This window comes from Hesperophylax consimilis, chromosome 19 (genome assembly GCF_061612785.1).
Source record: "Hesperophylax consimilis isolate HC1 chromosome 19, BYU_Hcon_1.0, whole genome shotgun sequence".
Classification (NCBI taxonomy): Eukaryota; Metazoa; Arthropoda; class Insecta; order Trichoptera; family Limnephilidae; genus Hesperophylax; species Hesperophylax consimilis.
In genome coordinates this window covers 7,349,722-7,372,233 of record NC_142854.1, presented here as the reverse complement: position 1 = coordinate 7,372,233, position 22,512 = coordinate 7,349,722, and the positions used below count along the sequence as shown (strand labels likewise).

The following is a 22,512-nucleotide window of genomic DNA, read 5'->3' as shown; positions in this document are numbered from 1 at the left end:
GTGGGTTATGGGTTAGGTTGGGTTAGGTCATAGACAAATAGAATTAGATAGATTAGCATGGGTATTAGATTAGGTAGTAACTTATGGTAGTAACGTAGAAAAGTAGGTGGTCGCTGTGTGTATGGTTATTAAGGTCCCCGTGGGTGCGTTTATGGCTCCCCCACACGTACACTTCGTAGCGGTCATAAATAAACCACTCTCGTAGCGGTGGTACATGGGTGGTACCATACGTGGTAGAAAAGTCTCATAACTCACAATATATACAAGGTTTCCGGGGGTAAAGTCCACTAACTTCGGGAGGTGATTCTACATGATGGTAGGAGTCAAAAGGAGAAATAACTTTTCTTTCCATACAAAAAGTCGTAACTACTACAATGCTACAAATTCTTAGTGTGAAGTACAAATTAACTTAATAAAATCCCGCAAAAAAAATGCAATCCCGCAAATCTCGCACATTTAAATCTGCGGGATCAAATATTGCTGAAATCCTGTGGAACTAAGATGTGGGATTAGAAGTCGTACTTGTAATGTAATAAATACAATAAATACCCAATTTCTACCGGTTTAAAAGAAGTTTATCGTTCACTTTAAGTTTTTAAGTTCCAAAAAAATAAATTGTAGATAATATCTATACAATTGTTATGCCGAAACGTTAATTATACGAAATTCTCTCGATAAAAAAAATCGCAAATTAAGCTCTAAAAATGATTCAAAACACGTTTTTTTTCTGTTACTTAATAGCATGAAAAAATTCACACTGTATCTTAAATGCAACTTAAACATTTGTCGAGAGATTTTTGCTCTATTTCAAACGAATCGTGTTTTATTAAATATTTTCCCCATTTTCGCTTAATTATTATCGTCAATATTAGCGCGCTCGCTCAACATTCGTATTTACATACATATCTCCCTTTTAAATCATTTTTGAACGCTTAATACGGGGCCTTAAGTTTTCTACCCAGATTTCACCCTTCCAATAATACAATATTTCTTTTAATTCACCGGGAGTGAGTGGGTTTATTCGATAATGCAAGTCTGTAAAAGTTTAGTCAGCACCTTTTTTCTTTTTAGTGTGTGTCATGTTTATTTATGTGTTATGTTTATGTATGTGGTGTTGTGTTGTTCATCCTGGCAACACTATTGCACAATTCGTTGTTTTTATTTAGAACGCATGCGCTGCGAAATAACAACTGTCAAAACAGTAAATTGAGTAAATTCGTATATTGTATTTTTTGTGGACGCGTAGTTTGATGATATTACGTTATATTTATCTGTTGAAGGCCTTGGAAAACTAGTATACTCAGAACAACATTATGTCGGCCGAACCGGATGACAGTTTTGAAGAAACGGAGGTTGGCATGCCGCCCGTGACGAGGTTCTGCGAGAATGGCGTACAGTTTTACCCGCCGGCTTATGTTCAGCGCTATGGAGATGTCTGTGACATTCTGAAGAACGATAAACGCTGGGCAGGAACTATTCAAAAGGTTACATTTTTACTGCGCACTTGTCGTTTTTACCTTATATTTCGACACACAATGAAGAGAACCTTATTGTTCATAAGCTTTTCAATCTAACATAATAATCCATGTTCTCAAGCCTCCGTTAATTGTTTAGTTTTGGTTTCCTCCTATTTGTTCTAGCTGCGTACTCAAAATCATGTAATGTTTATTGCTGAATCTAAACTGACTACTGATTGCATTATTATAATACTAGCTTACGTGTACCTACCCGGCGTTGCTGGGGGTTATCCTTAGGAGATAGACATATACCATAGACTTTTATGTAGGCCTTTTTAAGATCTATAATTCCGTAATACATTATTTTGATGTATCTCATAAGGTTTAGCAATGTAAGCGCCCGAAAATTAACTTTTTACGACTTGATTACAAAACATTGACTTTTCTCTACTTTCTATGAATATAATATGCATGTTTTATATATATAAACCTTCCGGAGGAAATTCTCTTAATGATAGTGAAAACCCTATCAAAATCAGTTGCATAGTTTAGATGAACTAGGCAACAAACAGACCAACAAGGATGGCGACTTTATTTTATACTATTTAGAGATTATTGTAAGGTCACCATTCATATTGGTTTTACCAGTACACGTTAAAATTCAAAGGTCTAATAATAATTGTTAATCGGATTAAATCTTTTAACAAAAATTCACCAAGCATTTTCGGAAAGCGGGCCACTTGAAACATTAAATCAGCTAGCGTGGAATCAGAATCAGTTAACACCTTCAAATATCCTAAAACCGGGGAAAAAAATCTGTTATTTTTATCTCATTAGTAGTTCTATCAACAGTAGACATTGCATTAAAAAAATTATGTTTCTAATTTTTTTTAAACCAAAATTTCCTCTGAAATTATTAGATTTGTGAGTACTTAAATATGTACCATTATATTTTACGTAACATTTTTATTTCAAATAATGGCACATTCTCATCTAATCTATTCTATTAGTCTCTTTGGTCCATTTAAATTACAAATGTTGAAGTTCATTAAGCTTTGGGTTTCTATTACATAGAAAAGCGTGTTCTTATGGATCTATTTCATAGATTCTATGAAATAGATTAGTTAAGATCCCGGCTTAAGGAATTGTATAATTTGTTCGAAGAAATGTCACCATCTCAACAATAATTCTTTTTTAAAATTTTCTTCAGGCCGATAGGTATTGATTATTCCGATTTCACAGCATGTAGTAAGAACCGCGATCATGCCAACTCTGCCAGGATAAAAAGGTAGTATTCAACAAGGCCACCATCTTAAACCGGAACGTAACTAACAAATTTACAGTCTGATGAAATGCCAAATAGTCAAATTAAAATAGGACTTTGCCATGCTCAGTCAAAAAAGAAAATAGATAAAGCAACCTTTTTAATATTTCAGGTGGTAGACTTTGGCTGTGCAGAATTGTCCCTATTCACTTTCCTGAAGAGCATCCCCAACTTGACCACTGTTCTGGAGGTGGACTTCGATGAGGATCTGCTGCGGCGTTCTCATGAACTGGCCAAGCCCCTGTTTTATGATCACCTGTTCCCCAGGAAGACTCCGCTAACAGCCAAGGTAATTATACCTACTGCGATCACACCAATATCTACTGTTAACACAAGTCTAGTAAACCGAGAATCACTATATTTCCCTTAAAGCCTTCAGGAGTTTCTTCTCTCTTCGTCAATTCAGATTTCTTCATTAAAACTGTAGCAGCCGCGTCACCGCTGCTAGGATCATCAAATTATAGATCAGACTGTATGTGTAGGAAGGCGAAAAAAGCTGAATCAACAATTAGACTACAATGCATTACGAAATATCGACCTTTGATACCGCGATACGTAAACTGCTGATAAGATGAATGTGAAGGAATGCTCCTCGGCCCCGCGGCATCGTCGCCGGCCGAGCGTCGCCTGCATCTGCCGACCTGGTCCATCGCACCTTCACCTACCTTGTTCACACCGGAGTACCCGGAAGACCCCACGTCTTCACCAGTGCTGAACACATCCACGAGTCCGGTCTCCACCACTCCATCGCCGTCTACACCTGGTGTCATCGTCATCGGTCCAGAGCCACCTCCCAACTGCGCAACTCAACTGACTCAAAATAAACGCTGTGACAACACCATCATTATTTTTCATTGTCACACTACAGATCCCACAAAACTTTCGGTGAACTGGTTTTAGGAGGTAACCGTTTGATCTGTTCGCTACCAAGCTAATTATTACGCATACTCATGATAGTGAGTTAAACTGCCCTAGCTATCTTCTTACTATTTTCAAAATGTCCATACAAATTATAAACTTTTTACTTTTGTTTCTTAGATCCGGCAATAATGACGAGAAATGATTTCAAATTGTTTTTATTTTATGTACTGTATATTTTTTATTGAGTGTAAATATGTATACATGCTAACACACATTGTATGCAGAGACAATTGAGGGTCTAGAGTCATTCATAATAAGTAAATGCAGCTTTGTTTTATTTAAAAAATTCTTGACATATACGAAGAAGGAGGTAAACAATCAGTTTCCCTCTGCCGTCATTGGGAAAGTGGTGAGCCCCTTCCAATGCTATCAAACTGTCATGATGGAGGACTTGGAGCCAGCCGAGGAATTGAACTCACAACGTCTGGGTGGGAAACAGGCGCAATGCCAACTCATCCACTTACCCGTCTATTATACAACATAATTTCCTTTTTTTTCAGCTATTACATAGTTATATTTTGATGCAATACTAATTTGGTGTTGGTGGTATCCTCAAGTTTTTTTTCTTATTTATCTTCCAGGTTCTTGTTGGCAGTGTGGCAGACCCCGACTACCGCCTTACAGGCTGTGATGCGGTGCTGTGCATCGAGATTATCGAGCACCTAGACCCCTGGGCGTTTGATCGCATGCCGCACAACATCTTCGGCTTCATTCGTCCCCGTCTCGTACTAATCACCACCCCCAATGCGGATTTTAACGTGCTCTTCCCCAACCTGAAGGAGGGGGGCTTCCGCCATTGGGACCACCGCTTCGAATGGACGAGAGAAGAGTTCAAAGACTGGTAAGTAGTTTACATCGTAAAGGGTTATCTTAATGTGATTATTATTAAGTAGTACTTACCACCCAATCTTTGCTGTAAGTTGGTACATGATTGGAGGATCTACCATAGATATATTTTTATTTATTTATGTACATGTAAATTACTAATCAACAAATATTTTATCTAATACATTGTAAAAGTTCCGTTAATACATTGAGTATGTAGTGCTATACACTTTGAACTCATGTTAGGTTTCGAAGACTGCATCGAATTTTATGTTCACAGTGTTCAGGTAGCATTTCGCTATTCCCACAGGCGAATTCGGGTACAGATTTGTTCGACTCGCTCGACAATACAATGTGTTGTTGCGTCATCCCCGATTGGAGACTGTGGCACAAATATTTGTATTTTGTGACATAATCTCATTATGTATTAGATACATGGCCGTTAACAAACAACAGGTCGTTAAAACACCCACAAGCTTGTAGTTGGTAATAGGTTGTCATACATATAATAAAATTAGATGGATATAAATAAGGGTAAGTTCCATGGAGGCGAGAATAAAATAATTAAACAATTTTTTTAAGACTAATGTAAGATGCTTCATACGGCCCCAAATAATACACTTAGCGCCACTGAGTACAATACACTTAGCACCAGTGTGTTTTAAAGTAGTCTTCCTGTTTGTGGGTTTTGGAATGAACAAGAATTACGAATGACAAAGTCCAGCAGTTTGTATGTTCTGCTGTTTGAGTCATTTACATGCTGTGAAATGTCATTTTGCTGTAGAAAATAACTCCTAGATCTTTTACCTGGGTCAGACGATGGAAACTGTTAGCATTGATTAAATACTCAAACGTGTTTTATCACTTTTATTGAGCTGAAGCTTTGGCAGTTTGTCTTTGCCCAGTTTACAATAGAGTCTATATCAATTTGCAGAAGAATGCAATCAATAAAGCTTTTGATTTTGCGGTAGAGTTTTAGGTCATCAGAATGAGTGATGATTGAGCCGATATCATCAACCCTCAGTCTAATTTGTTCACTTTTGGGAACAGCTCATACGGTCTCATAGAAATCGTTGCGACTCCCTTACTATCATGTTTAGAAATATGATCTAAACGGTGTTAGAAAGAGAAAACACCACGCTTTATATTCAAATCTAGAAGTTAATTACAGAGAAAAAAAAGAACACCTCTATTAAACCAAAGGTTCCGACTGCAATTCGAGAAAAATTTATGAATTTTTTTATGAATCAGTTTTTAGTTTTCAGATATATTCTGAAAACTAAAAACTGATTTTATTTGGATTTTATTGCAAAGCACAAATACTCTGACCTTCTGACAGAATATGCCTCAGGGGTTAATAAACATCAAAGTATGTTATAGAAACGAGAGAGATGGGACATTTACAGCAAATCACATTTATGCTCAGTGGCTCACCAAACTCATATGTTTCATTGCATAGCCGCTTTGAGAGATTATGCAGTTTCCCGGACCAGTTCCTGGCATCAATTCCTCCACTGGCTAAGTCCTCCATCATTGCACAGGCAACATCTTCCTCTTTTTACGACAGTATTAGGAGATCTTCAAATATTGTCAGGTTATTCGTAATCTGGTAGTGGTTGTATTTATTTTTAATATTTTTAATTTTTAATAATGTATTGTTTACAGGGCAGAAAATGTGGTGGTCAGATACCCCGACTATACCGTGGAGATGATCGGGGTGGCACCGGGCCCCAAGGGTACGGAGCACCTGGGCTGCTGCTCCCAGATGGCGCTTTTCATCAATCAGAATTACGTTAAGCAACAAGATGTCGATATCCGTTAGTCAAAATTCATTTACATTCTTTACCACTTAATGGTTCCATGATAAAACAGATTTTTGAGGAAAAGAAATAAACCAAAAAAAACTAACTTCATCTAACCTATTAATTTATCGTGTTCTGTTTTATCTGGCTACCTTACACCATTGCTCAAATTGATGGCCATTTTTTACTCTGGTTTGTCTTCACCTTAACGCAAAACTCGAGTTTTTTCAATCTCCATCACGTTTGAATGACAATCAAATCGACAATCAACGCCACTTGAAATGTTCGTTTCTTGTTAAATGCTAATTCTTATTTCAGTCATGCTGTTATGCTTGATGGCTAATCACTTGATTGATCAAAAGCTGAAACGGGCCTTCAATTGGCGTTTAATAATACAATTTCAAAATGGCGTTAATCGTCGATTTGATTGAATCTAAGGACGGGTTGTTTCAGAGAATTTGAACAATTCTTCAAATTTCAAAGTTAATTTCAAGTTCTGTGAAAGATTTTTTCAGTTCAGTCAAGCAACTAGCCTATTGTTTATTCCCACAAACAGTTCTCCAACTCGTCGTGGAAGGAGATTTTAAATAATAGGTTATTTGTATTAAATCAGGGATTTATTAATACTTTGCGTATTACAATGGTGACTCAATAGTCGACCTAACTAGAATCTGTGAAGCTCTTACTTCCCAACACCTATAATGATAAAATAACAGAACTTGAATAGGACTTTCACAGAACCCGAAAATGAATGTTTAAATTTGATGAATTCATTTATTCATTTTCGGGAAATCTACAGTTTACATTTAATCAGTTTGTACATAAGTATTGTATAGCTAAAATAAAACCAATTATGGATTTCCTCCTTGTGACTTTACCTCTATTGTAAATAAATGTTCAAATTCTCTTATCCACCCGTCCTTAGTGTTTAAAAATTGATGAACTTTAGAAACGTACAAATCAGATTTCCTCTGCAAACATTCAAACGACATTATAAATTAAATGTACATGTAAAAAATCCTTTAACGGACGTAAATAAAAAAATATATGTAATGTAAAATATCATTCGGCCTTATTTTTTTTGTTTAATTTCCAGCCACTCACACAGAGACTGAAAATGTAGAAGAGAGACGAAATATATCAGACGGAGAAGTAAAACTGTAAGTTAATATAATTTTATTACTATGTATTCCATATTTAGTTCTTATGTTTGACCACACTATTGACCAAATTATTGTAAACTTTTTACCAAACCTAAGCTTCAATCCAAGATCACCTTGTCCCTGTCTTGCGCTAATTGGGCGATCTCCGTCCATAGTAGGCCCAGCTTCTCTTTGCACCACCTCTAGGATTGCTTCTTCCAACGTTGCCTAGGGCGGCGCTGAACATCTTCCCTCTGGAATCGCACTCGGTATTTCCAATGGAATTCTTAGATTGTGATCAAGCCACCTCAATAATTGCGACTTTTCAAAGAGAGACAACCTATTACATTTGTAGAAGTCAGACCTGTGGCTCCGTACTATGCTGAAAAATAATGCTGATGTCATTATTGCCGCATCAACCTTTCCGAGGGCGTGGAGAAATGACACGTTTTATTTCATGAACTAAAGTTACGCCCTAGTACCAAAAACATATTGTTTGGCCTTTATTGAATTCCGTGAAGCCAAAATTGAATTTATTCCAACTTAGATCACTCTCTGTTGAACTCGACCACTTCTTCAACGGTCTTGGGAAAACTCTCCATCCAGGTGATAGGCAGCCGTCGGTCGTCAACCCAGTAAATTCTATGAATCAACATATTTGTGAACATTGGCTTTTTTAGTTTGGTACAGAGCCTCGTGTAGGGATACTGGTTTATTGATATCCTCATATTATTTTTCAGAAACTGTGATAATCCTAAGGAAGTACACATAGATGAGACTGCTCAATGTCTGCCCATTGTAGCGGGGAGCCAAAGTGACAGTGAAGAAGAAGAATTCACCAATAACAATGAGAGTGCCGTTGTTAGATTGGAGGACTGTAGCTTCTACGAGAGGAAGGTGCAGACCACGGTGAAGACAAATGGGACAACACAGGTTAAACCACAGTGGGACTGCAGAGTTTGGGAGAATCCGGGCGTCTGCCAGTACTATACGAGTATTATGGAGTATGTTTATCCTTTTGAGGTAAGATATTCTACACTTTCTGTGCTCTAAGGCCCTTCGTCCACAGGGATACACAACCATCCGATACTCGACGATTCAAGAATCTTGGCGACTACCGCCGTACATCTGCGTGGAGGTTCATATATAGGCACGCATTGCGTACATTTTGTAAACTCGTCGGCGACACCGGTCTCCGCGACTGGACAGGCGAGTTTGTTCCCAATCACGTCATCGAGGCTTTAAACATGGCGTTACTTGTGTAGGACAATTTGTAACAATGCGTGTGCTGTACCAATGTATCACAAATTACCTACTGGTCTCCAATATGAAGGAACATTATCAGGTATAAAATAGTTTTTTTTAACTACTTTAATTTTTAATTTGTTTATTATTTCGTGGTACATTAACTTGATAACTTAATTTTATCTACGCATGAATGCGTATTTGTGCACTAGCCTCTTTCTTTCTGTAATATCTTGCACAGATAAGTAATTGATGGGCCGCACACACTTTGATTAAATTAGAGAGAACATTGGTAGTGACGTGTACGAACTCTACAAACTCTTTAAAAGCACTTTTGCCAACATTAATTTTACTAAGAATTGGGATGGCAGAATATAAATCAATCGGCTGTAATTAACACAATGTATTGTCTCGAGTAGCAGGTGTTGAAGAAGGGACATTGGACACACACTCTTCATAACACTGTTCGCCAGCTTATCCTTTTTCTAGGCTTATAAAAAGACTTTCAAAGTCCAAGATGTGTTCTACTCATAGTATTTTATTAATGCATCTAAAATACATATTTCTAAGCCATCAAATTTTCAAACAAAAACATTTGTTTTTTCATTACTTCGTAGTTTAAGGAAACTTTAAAAAAATCATTTCTCTGAATATAACTAATTGAAGAAAGTACTTATGGTAGGTAACACATTATCTGGTAGACGGTACAATTTAAAAAAACTGTTATAATGAAAATTGAATAGAATGGTGAAAATTTATCACCGGCGATCTAGAAGTTAATGGTCCTTTCTTCTCGCTCTCGTTATAATGTGGCTCAGTGGTTACGATTATTATTGTTCCCTTGTAGTGTGACCCGCGCACCAGGGAGCAGAAGGTGGTGGACGAGGCTATGTTCCGGGCCGTGGGCTTTTCCTATTGCTACGATGATTACTACGATGATATAACCGATCAGTGGCGCATTCCTCTCGATGCTCTGCTTGACAGGATGACCAACATTAATCTAGAGCTCGATGAATTGAGGTGAATTTTTTTATCATATTATGAGAGAACTGGGAATAGTGAAGTCTTTTTAGTTGTTTGAATTCTGTCAAACTGTCATAGTGTACCGTTATTTAGATCTCCAAATAACATTGTATTTGATACACATCACATCAATCTTAATTCATGTTTGTATATCTTGTATAATTGCATATTCCTATACAAACATAAATTACAATTACCTCTTGGATAAAATGTCTCTATTGAAACTTTCAGAAAGAAGAATAAGCACAGATTTAATACTGTTACAAAGAATATGTACTACATTTTAAAATTGACTGTCCCGAATTACTTCAATTTATCAATATCCATGTTCCCAAAAAATCATGCCGACATTTCTTACCTTTTTACTTCAATAACACCAGGACACTAGCTTACCGAAATTCTCCGATTCCGAGACTTCACAATCTCGGAAACAAATATTATGATCTGCAATCAATCGCATTGCCGTCTATTTTCTTCTACACTTTCTTGAAGGACTGTAATAATTTTCCAGGAGCATTTTGTCTGCCGCCAATTACAACATCCAAGACGACAAGTTGTTGTACGTGAAACCTCAGCTGACGTCCTGCAATTCCTCCGAGGCCAGCCTTGAAGAGTATAACGAGGCTTGCCAAGTGGATGACACTTTTCACGTTGCAGCAGGAGACAATGATTACATAGAACCGGTAACACAACTTCTACTGTTTTCTCTTCTTTAGATAATTGTAATGTGGAGCTTATATTTCGGCGTCGGAGGATTGTTTGCAGTTAAATCTCGATCAATTGTTCCTCGAATAGTTGTTTTCTCGCATGTGTCGTTTATTTCTTCCAGTTCTGAATTAATTTCATACAACACTCACAAAAAATAGGTTGCATCTTGATTGTTCCTCTGTTCCTCGTTTTACCGCATGAATCGTTTAAAGCACTCAGTTTTTTTTACCATTTAACTCGATATGGCATTAATTGTCATTCAAACACAGTGGATATCTTTGTACTTTCTAGTTTTTTAGCATTTTAACCTTAAAAATAAACCGTCTTTTGAAAAAAATGTCTACTCTTCAAGAGAGATTAAAAATTGTCGAAGAAGGGGAAAATAATACTGCTGAAAAACGCGTTGATGTAGCCAAGTGTTTGGGAATTTTTATTTAAACATGTTAATTTATATTCAAAATTTATATATAAATGCAAATTTTTTCTATTTTCCCGCATTCATGGTTTATTTCAGACAGAGGTTTCAAAATATTATGTAATAAGATTTACCCTAATTCAATAGCTATTTTAACATTTTTATTTTACAATTAAGTTCAAGATCTTTAAAAAAATTGATAAATGATATACAAGTACATAATAGGTTTAAATTAAACAATTATTAAGTTCAAGATCTTTGGATAAATGATACACGAGTACATAATAGGTTTAAATTAAACAATTATTAAGTTCAAGATATTTGGATAAATTGATAAATGATACACAAGTACATAATAGGTTTAAATTAAACAATTATTAAGATCAAGATCTTTGGATAAATTTATAAATGATACTCGAGTAATAGGTTTGAATTAAACAATTAAGATACACAAATAAGCATACTAGGTGAAGAGTTGTGGCCCGTCCAGGTCGAGAGTTGCGAATGCCATTGTTTTTGACACATCCGAAACAGCTTTCCGCTAGTATATTGTAAGTTGTTAAGTGTTTTTGTCTTTGATTAGTCAGTGGCTTTTTTTGAATTGACAAATCAGTGATTTGAATAGACTTTTATACTGCATTAAAATTAGCTTTAGCTATGAGTAGTAACCAGATCTAATAATAAATAACCAAGGGTGTACTTGCTAATTGAGGTCATGTCTCAATGGAATCAATTTGCTGATCAATGTTGTGTATTCTAGGATTGGAATGTAAGCGAAGATGAAGACCAATCGTGGGCACCTCAGAATGATGAAGAAATAACTCCAAGTCTCCACCAACCAGGTAACAATGAATTATTTTTTTTATAATGATAAACTAATGTTTATAAGACAAGGTTTTTTATGCATAGCACAAAGGATAACAAATTATTATAAGCAATAATTAGTTGCCTGAAATATCCATACAAATTGAAAATATCTCCCGAGTTAAAATAAATTCCGCCGATGGGAATTGAACCCACACCTTCTGATGTCTGGTCAGGTGCTCTGGACCACTGAGCTACGTCGGCTTATTTCCAACACGCCAAATAATTCAATATGTACTTCAATCGACAATTACTGCTTATTATATTTTTTCACCTGTAAACAACCAACTTTATTTTTGTAAGAAAGGCTTTGTAAGTGCTAAATTTCCCACTAGATGGGGTCGAGACATATTATATCTACATTTGTTGGTGAAATATTTTGACTTGTCAAATATTAATTTTTTTTTTTTGATAAACTAATGTATATAAGGTTTTTTTGTTAAAAATGAATTGTTTTATATTAAAATTTGCAGTGTTCAACCATATGTTATCAATATTTTTTTACTGTACAGTTTGATTGACTGAGTTTGAATTGCATTTTGTCTGTCGGTACATTTATTTGTATGTTCCGTTTCGAGATGGTGACTGTTTTTATAGTTCAGTAAAGATTTTCTTTATTTAGACTTTCTTATTTGCCTTTTTCAATATTATGCTAACCTGCCGGCCTGAAGAAAGTTTGAAAAGAGAAATGTCATTGAAATAGACATTATAACCATATATGTTAATATAATGCCTTCCATACGCACTCGCTTAACACCCTAGATACTGACGTAAGTAGTGCCATCTAAATTTTTCAAAGAGAACTGTAAAAGTTTTCATAAAATTTGGTCATGTCATTAATATACTTAAATTTAAATTGTGCAACTCCAGACATTCAAGAAGTCATCGCAGACCAGTTTGCCGATGATGATGTTGAGGACATGACCTTGGACAGCGGCCTTCTGGGTGATAGCGTCACCTCGGTGCCTGAAGACAGATGGCGGCCCGATAGTCCTCTCGCTCAGTTCCTGGACGCTAATAGAGATGCCACCGAGGAACAGAGGTTGTCAGATTCTGGGTACTTGAAGTCACAGGTATTATTTCACAAGTATATAAAAGAAGGTGTCTTCAAATATAATGGAATTTGATTAAACCCAACCCAAGACTTTCTAATCTAAAAATATTTTGATCAAACGGCAAATAAGTGCCATTTTTTGCCAGTAACATTTATCTCCATTAGCTTTTGAACAAATTTTGATCAGCATAAAAGAATAATTGTCATGTTATGCTTGTCAGCTGATAAAAATTTGATAGAAAGCTGAAACGAACGTAGAATCAGCGTTTAACAAGGACCTTACAAATGTAAACAAGACAAAATGGCGTTGATTAGCCATTTGATAGAATTAAGGCGAAAGGAATAGGACAACAAGATATAGATGAGGGGTGTGCCACAAAGTGTTTTTTGATGGAAACATGCATCCAAATAGCTTGCAAGTAAATTTTTACAGTAAAAGAATTTACTCTACGTAAATAAAATCTCCCAATGAACATGCCTTTATATTATTATTGCATCTCATCGACTTTAAAGTACCAAATCGACAATTCGGGCACATGCACCTATATCACCTATATCTATATAATAGAAAAAGTACAAAAGAGATTCATGCGTTACCTATATATGAGGGAATATATGTACTACCCTTTCCTGTATCCATCCTTATTCTTAGCAGGAATGCTCGATCTTAATACATTAGAAGCCCGCCGAAAAATATTTTTAGGAAAACATTTTTTTAAGATAATCTCTGGAACTATACATAATCCACCTATTTTGAAAGAGATTAACTTATATGTCCCAGACAAGTATACTCGTGGAAGGTCCCATACCCTTTTTTATGCTCCAAAAGCGAGGACTTCTGCCTATCAGAACGCCCCAGTCAACAGAGCGACTGAACTGCTCAACGAGTCTGCATTGACCATCGACTTTTTTAACGTAACCTACAGGCAGTTTAACAATTATCTTTTGACGTATGTCACAAAGTAGTGAAACTGACCTTTTTATGTGTTTTGCTATACTTTTTGTCTAATTTGTAATCTTCTCCATAATGTATTGGTGAATAACCGTTTTACGGAGAACATGAAAAATAAATAAATAAATAAATAAATAAATATCTCGCTTTCATACACTTAGAAATAAATTCGCCTCAAATATCGATAAGAAATACCTGAATCATGTTTTTATGTCACCAAACACAAATAACACAGTTTACTTAAGAGTGGGTTATAGGGCATAATGGTGATTTGCTGGAAAACAGCTCCCTAAAACGGCTTAATACTACCTTTCGTATGTCATTCTCAGACTTCATATTTTTTTATACCAATTAATGGACTATTATTTTTCAGTCTGCCTATTTTTTTTTGTAGTTGTTGTAGGCATTCGACTATAAAAAATAAAAACATTGATACACCATACAACCCACTTTTAAAACTTCGATCCATGATTATCGCATTAAAAACGCTTTTACACAATATTTTTAATTTAAAATATGTATATAATACACACATCTGTAGAAGTACGGCCTCTTATTATCGTTATGATATCTGTGGATATTAACAATTAAATAAATACTTCATCTTGCACCAAATTTTCAAGACATTTCACAGTATTTTACTTATTACGGGTGAGAAGCCCCCGTGAACGGTACTGAAGCTATCGCTCCCTGTTTCACGGCGTATATATTTCGAAAATGCCATCAAAATGTTTCATTAATGGGTCTAAAAGTAGAATACCGACTCACTTGAAGCATTGCAATAATCTAATGAAGCTACAAAAACAGTAATTACTCACAAATTCTCTTTTTTCATGTAAATTTGACGTATTGTATTTTTTCAAGTGTCATATTTTAAAACTCAACATTTAATATGCGTTCCTTTTCCTAACGGTTAGCACTAACGTCATGTTGTTTACTGGCGGCATCTTTATGCAAGTGTGTGTGAGAGAATTCATTGTCTTTACGCGCTCTGACCAAGTGGGAGAGTGAACGTTTTATCATAGGGCACGTTTGGTAATTGAACCAAAAATTACCAATATTATTTTTCTCTTTGTAGATCAATATTATGATTTATCCATGGCAGCCGGAAAAAATACTCCAAACAAGGTATGCTTCAAGTAACGAATAAATGAAAAAAGATTATTGTTTAGTTGTACTAAATAACACAGAATAATTTAACAAATAGGTATATAAATAAAAAAATAAAATTTCTTTCATTTCTCGAGGTCAATTTATTAATGATGGTATTAATATGTATAGATATTCTATCAAATATAAAATTAAGAAATTTACCAAATAAATCCACCTTCGATTTTCTCGAAAACGAAAGCTCAAATAAAAAAAGTCATAACCCAAAATTGACAATAAATGAATAACTGCTTTGATAATTTTATAGAGAAACTGACCAGGACGCGATTTTCGTAAATTTACTCAACATGTGAGAACTTTGGGCGGTTGGTTCGATTCAAGACCTCTGTGCGTTACCTCAGAATGATTACAACCCAAGGGCTTATAACTTGTAAACATAAAGAAATATAAACCTTAATGTTGCAGGTTTCAAAACTATCCGTTTTTAGCTTATGACCTATAAAGGGTTTTACCGTTTATACCACGAGTTTCCGAACACCGTGTAAAACAAACTATATGTATCGGAAATGTTCCTCAACACTAATGACAACAGCAAGTGAATGATGAAACATTTATAAAAAATGTCAAATTAAATGCTTTACCAAAATAGTAGGTTCTGCAAATAAGTCATACTTTTTTACTAAGTTGTTTGTTTTACTTAATATTTCACATTCATATTATACGTTCATTGCTTTGCGACAAACGCACGTGTGACGTTATATTTTAACAAGTTCATTAATGTACAACTACCGCCCTCTAGTGACATAAAAATGAAGACATTTTGACAGTTTGCGAAATTTCGCTATCATATAACAAGCGCTTAATACTAATAATAGACTGAGAAATTAGTTATTTGATATTTGAATTTTTAAATTTCGTAAAGTTGTTTATTGAGGTATATAAACAGAGATATACGTTCCTTTTCTCGTCAGAATTAATATATTGAAGCAAAACATTGCACATCGGAAGCCGCGAATTTTCCTAGATCCCCAACTTGTTTTTGAAAAACGACCAGGGTAAGGCTTATCAACATTTAAGTGTACTTCACACAGACATACAAACTAAGTTTGAGGACATTTTGACTATGGAAATGGAACGTCGAAGAATCGGAAATCATGTGAAAAGAAGAAATGACCGGAATAAGCACTGACAAGGAACTTAAGGGGCAGTCCTGTAGGGCCAGCTACAGAAAGAAATTGCCGTTGCTTATCCTGCTTCATTTTCATTTGGTGTAATACTTCACAAGGGCGCCCCTGTCTGCACAATGCAAATACAGAGGAACTATACCTCCACCAGGTTGTTGGACAGGCAAGTGAAGGGAATCTTTTTACGAAAAAATAAACGATTATCACATGGGACGTTAATAGTTTTAGGAAAATTGAATATAGTCTACGGAAAAAAAAATATTTGGCAAGTGGTCTACGGGGCAAAAAATTTTGGGAACCTCTGGTATATAGCCTCACATTTATCAGGGCTGGACTAGACTGTAACTAGAAAAAACTTTGGATATTGCATGAACCATGAATTTCATGAAAACCTCACTCAGAAATCATTATATTACTAACGTTTTTGAGCAATCTGTCATTGTTTTATTTAGGTGTAACTAATTTATAACTAAGTACCTACCATTCTCTTCTTTCATTGCTTCTGTTTTTCAGTTCATATTGTATACTTTGTACTGTGTTATTATTGGATAATAGTCTGCAAACATATGTAATAATAAATAAATAAACAAACAGTTTAATTCCAGGATTCTCCTCAATCACCTGGTTGTTCCGACTCCTTCTCCAACGACCTCATAACACCCGACAAAGACATGTCCGAGATGATGGTCCAGTCCACCATCCTGGAATGCATTCCGGAGAACTTAAACTGTCCCACATCGTGCTGCAGTCCCAAAGACCAGACCACGGAACTACCGTCGGAATCCCACCGCCCAGCCATCGGGCCTCAGATTAACCACCATTTGAGGCATAACGACTTTGAGGTTATGCCTCAAAACAACCACCATTTGAGGCACAATGAAGTCGCACCTCAAAACATCCATAATTTGAGGCACAATTTTGAAGTTCGAGAGAGATTAGTTCGGCCAGACTTTCTACAGATTCAGAACTTGGAGGTGGCCGTCGTTGATCATTTGAACAACAATGTGGATTTTGAGGGGAATAATTTTGGAGCGGATCAAAGGGAGAGGGGAGATGAAGAGGTGGAGAGAGGTCAGTTAGAGATTATATGTATAAAAATGTCAATGTTAACTTAGAATAGCTTTTTTTAAGTAGTTTGATTCACATTATTTCAAGTTATACCCCATTTATTAAGCATCTCTTCAAACATAGATGTAGAAAACGGTTCCATGACAACTCAGGACAGTAGCAATTCAACAAGCTTTTGAAAAGTAATATAAAGCCATTAAAAGTGATGAAAAAAGACTTATATTTAACCTAGGTGTTTTTTCACTTTTCAAAAATGTGTTGAATTGTCACTGACCTGAGTTGCCCAGTTACCATAGAATACACTAAGTGCCTTTTACTAGTGACCATTATTTTGGACATACTGGAAAGCGATACAGTAGAACCCCGTTATTTCTGAAAAAATGCATAATTCTAAATTTTTACCAAAAAAAGTTCCCAGAATTGTAGAAATCGTATACTTTCATAAATCAGTAAAATGTCAAGTATGCGATTAGACATCATCCTAAATTGTATTATTATTTTTTAATTCTAAATCTAACGGTTTCGAATATCTGAATTTGAAGGGCTGGCCAGCTCTTAATTGGATGGCCACGAAAATTTGATTTCCGCCGAAGTATGTTGCATTTTTACAAATTTACTTTGAACATCTGAGAGCCGGCCGTGACGGTAATCAGCCGGTAATTGGTTTTGATGTCCCGTGCATTTCGATTTAACCAGTTTTCTGTTGTTGTGATGTTGAATAAGCACTTACGGTATTTTCAGTACACATTTTGTTTTCTATTTCAATTTATCAATTTGATTTGTATATGTTGTTATTTTATTTTGTGTTATTTATTTATTATTTTTTTTTAAATTTGTGGTATTTATTTATTTTTTTTATTTTGCCTTAGAGCTGATGTAGAGTTTTTGGATGTCTACCAGAATCTCCATTTTGTAAGTATTTTTGCTATTTTCAATATTATCAGTATTTTATCAATACGTGTTTAGCCTGTTCACTGCCCTTACCGGGAATTTCTCACTCGTCCATCTGCACCTAAAGGAATGTCTTTTATATGAGTCGTGAATTTGCAAAACTCTGCTAGTGTTTACAAAATTTCTGCTAGTTTTGATAAATTCTGAAGTAAATATAATATTAATATTTTTCACTAAATATCTAATATATATTATGTTCGTGAATATTTATTTAAAGCACACTCGTAAGGGCTAGACAGTTTAGGTTAGACAACGACTAAAAGAAGATTATTTTGTAATTTACAGTCCATCTCTTGGAGGTGGACTTTATGGACCATGCGGACAATCTTCTTCTCGGACAGTTGGACCGACACAACGAGAACCACATCCTGGACGAGTTCCTGCACCAACTGCACCAAGAGCCGGAAGAGGGCATAATCATGGAGGCGGTGCTGGAGTACAGGGAGAACTTCCAGGGGAATGAGAATGATGATTTAAATCCGGGGTAACACATATTTTAATAAAGTTATCAATCATTTCAAAATCTAGATAAAAAGTTACATTGCTCCATTACCACTCGTACGCTTTCGTACCCTATATTTTTATTGGTTAAGATTCACGTCCTACTTTCTGTCTCGAAAACCACGGACAATGCTAAACCGCATTCACTGTAGTCACCGATGCTGTGCGTAAGTGTTGTAAAAATATAACTGTTGAACATTACAAAACTATATCGGTTCCCTGAGGACACAGCAATGCCTTGTAGCCACCAATGGGAGAAATTTTCTGCATAGCTCCCGTTGAGCACTCGGGTCAGGCACATTATGCCACATCCCGTGTTTCACTTATTTTTTGACAGTAGCCCAATCCCTTTTCTTTTTATCTAACATTCTTGTAGGCGCCCAGTGTTATTCTTATTCTATTTCTATTTCACTTTAAAATACTAATATTTTATTTCTTGCATTTCAGTGCTTTGGTGGACATACCGCTAAACTCGCAAGACACTCTTCCCAACACTCCTTTGGAAGACGAAGAGGATGAAGACAGCAGCCTGGAAACCAACTATCTGCTGGAATCCATCGCTTCAACCCTCGGCCTCAACTCCCAATACAGCTTTTACACAGAAGATTCCTTCCCAAGCTGTTCTTCTCAAGTTACACGAGAATGCCACCTACGATCCCCAAAGCACCATAACTTACTTAGCAAATTTCATGAAAATGAAACAAGTCTTGAACATTTTAAACAAGCATGTTCATTCTCCGTTGAAGAGTGTGATTTAACAAATATAGTACAAGAAAATGATTCATTTCAATCATTCAACAATCCGAAAGAAAAAAGGTCATTCCTTAAGTCGGACAGTAATCTACCAAAGGAAGGCGAGACTTTCTTTGAAACGGACGATAAACTTCTAAAGGAAGGTGAAGCTTTCTTTGAAACAGACGGTAATCTACTAAAGGAAGGCGAGACTTTCTTTGAAACGGACGGTAAACTACTAAAGGAAGGCGAAGCTTTCTTTGAAACAGACGGTAATCTACTAAAGGAAGGCGAGACTTTCTTTGAAACGGACAGTAAACTACTAAAGGAAGGTGAAGCTTTCTTTGAAACAGACTGTAATCTACTAAAGGAAGGCGAGACTTTCTTTGAAACGGACGGTAAACTACTAAAGGAAGGCAAAGCTTTCTTTGAAACAGACTGTAATCTACTAAAGGAAGGCGAGACTTTCTTTGAAACGGACGGTAAACTACTAAAGGAAGGCGAAGCTTTCTTTGAAACAGACTGTAATCTACTAAAGGAAGGCGAAGCTTTCTTTGAAAGGGACGGTAATTTACTAATGGAAAGCGAGTCGATATTGAAAAAGAAACTCCTTGCTCTAACCGGTGCAAATTCAGATGAATCCGCTCTCGCTCGATGCAGTGAACCAAAGCAAACTCCTTCTCGTTCCAAACTGAATGAGGAAGAATCATCCATATTGGAAGATAGTCAAACATTCCGGTCACCCATTTGAAACAATTTGGCTGCTGAAGAAGCTGACGGTGATACTGAAGTACGGGAAATTAACAACATAGGTACCATAATATTACATACATATATAAAAATAATAAAATAATGGTAATCCATTAAGGTGCTGGTAAATGAGCAATATAAATTGCCTGTTGCCGAACTATTTTCTTGGCCATCAATAGTCTTACAGGGCAATATTGTATAAAAGAAATTGATAACAAAAAGAATGATATGCTGCAATGACTTTTGTATAAACTTAAAAAAAAAAAAACTTTTGAAAAAAAAAGCATTGCACTGCTGTGGTAGGGATGGACTCAAATGTCTATCATTCACGGACCTACTAACCCCCGGATTCCCACCCACCCCTAATACCTTTTTCCTTCCCTGAACTTCATTTTCTTGAAAAGACCCTCCAAGGTATCCTCAAATTAACCACAGAGAAATTATATTCCTCAGGGCCTCATGTGGAGAGCTACAATAAAAAAAATAATTTATAAATCGCACTCGAAATACTTGATAGTTTTGGTATCGGGGAGGTGGCAAACAGATGTTATGTAACAGAGTGAGAAGGAAATATATTGTGCCCAGCAATATTGTTGTAATATCGTTAGCTGAGCGAACTCAAAATCAAAACAGGGAAATACGTAAAAAAGAATAGGCAACATACAACAATCATGCTTAATCTTGACCGACAATACGGAAAAACCTTGCCGGAAAATAAATTGCCCCTAAAGTTGCTCATTTACCAGAGTCTTTACGGAAGAGAGAACTTGCTTTCACATTTGCTTATTGAGCTTGGTTAGTTCCTATTTATGTAAATATGACCTTTTCCCTAATTGCGGCAGAACGTATGCATATCTTATTTGCACTAATTGCATTTTAAAACAGAATCGATATAATCCAAAAAGTGTGATCGATACCGATTTCAAAGAGAACTGGGGTCACCAATTTACATCTCCAAGGCTACAGACAGACCAGAAGTAGGTAAAAATTGAGCTTACTTTTGGCTCATGGACACGCTCACAACACACTTCTAGCGATTTATCTGTTCAGTGCATTTTAATAAATTGTGATGAAAGTAAGAACCTCTAAACTTTAAGGCCTATTCATTTGAATTTTTACCCTTCGACATTTTGTCAATTTTGAAGTTGGGTCTCTTCTTCAGAAGTCGATTAAAATTGTACCAAATGCTGATGGATCGAGAATCGGTGGTCACAAAGTATTTTTATTTTAATATTATTTAGCACAATTACAATGCCCTTCTAAACATTTTAATATGCTCACAAACATTATGAACTTTAGAAAGAACTGATATTATACCAAAGAATGAAACATTTCCATAGAAAAAGTAGTTTTTTTTGTAAACAATTATTGTTATTATTATAATTCACATTATGTACCATAAATATAGCAACATTTCTATTAATATTTTTGTTTTTAATTGACGGTTGTTTGAATGGGAACAACGGCTGTTAATGTTGAGATTACAAATACATGCGTTGATGGGAAAAATATATGTTTTATTTATGTATCTTTTGCACCCATTTAGCTAAAGGATTCAGGAACCCGTTGCTGATCTAGAGTTCTAGCCAAGAGTGTATAACTCCGTTCGGAAATTGGAACTGAAATATTGTGATGTCATATGATTGCCTAACTATATCATCCACTAATGAAAAACTCTTAAAGTCTGAATTGACTTTGTTGGTGTATAGTATAATAAGTAGGCTCCTAGTGAGAATTGTACTGTCTATATATTGGCATATCTCTGGTTTTTTAGGACCAAATTTGTTTCATACAAAAAGCCTATCGATCTAGTGAGTGGTTTATCTATGGTTCCAGCCTCCGGAAAAAATACACAGAGTCCGGAAACTAGTAGTACAAGAGGGAGAAGAAACTGATGAATCTACTGCACATAGAAATTTTGAGCATTTTATTTTTTTCGGCAACTTAAGAGGTCTGTTTTCGCAGCCCGAAATAAGCATCTCAAAAGATGGTTTCTGTCCCTCTCTAACGAAGTAAACCGGGTAGCGGGGGTCTTGTCCGACAGTGCGAGCGACAAAAGTTATACATATAAGAGGTTAAATAAACAGGAACATTTAGTTTTATTATTTGAAAATTTGCACGAAGCCGGAGAACTACCCCTTTCGTTTAGTTCATTAAAAATAGCGCACACAGATCACATATGCGGCTCCAGACCTATTCTTTTAGCGTTTGTGTAATTCACACTGGCGGCTGTGCGACGCAGGCAGTTGCAGGTGTGGGCCGCCGAAAAAGACGGAAAACAGAAACGATATTTTAGGTGTATGCGTGAAACCTTTTGTTAAGTTCATTCAAATTAGCGGAGAAATGTATTGTTGTAGGAGATACGGAAATCGGATGATGCGTGTTGCTGTAGCAGACAAAATAATAATACCTTCAAGGAGGAAGGTGAGTGTCAACATAAGAATTTGAACTCCCCCAATACCGTTTTCCCTCCCCTTAATTGCC

General features: G+C 35.9%; 1 protein-coding gene across 2 annotated transcripts; it reads left to right on the top strand.

The window, feature by feature from the left end:
- Positions 1–1,170: 1,170 nt before the first annotated feature.
- On the top strand, positions 1,171–21,526 carry Hen1 (Hen1 methyltransferase). 2 transcript variants are annotated; one of them, XM_089643313.1, is made up of 14 exons: positions 1,171–1,484; positions 2,894–3,070; positions 4,284–4,543; positions 6,193–6,344; positions 7,426–7,489; positions 8,212–8,494; positions 9,564–9,736; positions 10,251–10,422; positions 11,623–11,704; positions 12,597–12,799; positions 16,632–17,097; positions 17,964–18,006; positions 18,331–18,529; positions 18,994–21,526. In XM_089643313.1, the coding sequence occupies exons 1-12, from the start codon at positions 1,314–1,316 to the stop codon at positions 17,972–17,974; spliced, it is 2,214 nt and encodes a 737-aa protein (XP_089499439.1). In that variant the 5' UTR covers positions 1,171–1,313; the 3' UTR covers positions 17,975–18,006; positions 18,331–18,529; positions 18,994–21,526. The 2 variants fall into 2 exon arrangements, with proteins under 2 accessions (XP_089499439.1, XP_089499438.1); XM_089643312.1 differs by lacking the exons at positions 17,964–18,006; positions 18,331–18,529; positions 18,994–21,526 and having other exon boundaries at positions 16,632–17,936.
- Positions 21,527–22,512: the final 986 nt, after the last annotated feature.

What these genes read in the sequence shown, in the direction of transcription:
- Hen1 (XM_089643312.1), top strand. Translation starts at nt 1,314, where the DNA reads ATGTCGGCCGAACCGGATGACAGTTTTGAAGAAACGGAGGTTGGCATG. An exon ending in GGGCAGGAACTATTCAAAAG is followed by an intron (nt 1,485 to 2,893) that starts GTTACATTTTTA and finishes TTAATATTTCAG; the next exon opens with GTGGTAGACTTTGGCTGTGC. An exon ending in CTGGGTACTTGAAGTCACAG is followed by an intron (nt 12,800 to 16,631) that starts GTATTATTTCAC and finishes GTTTAATTCCAG; the next exon opens with GATTCTCCTCAATCACCTGG.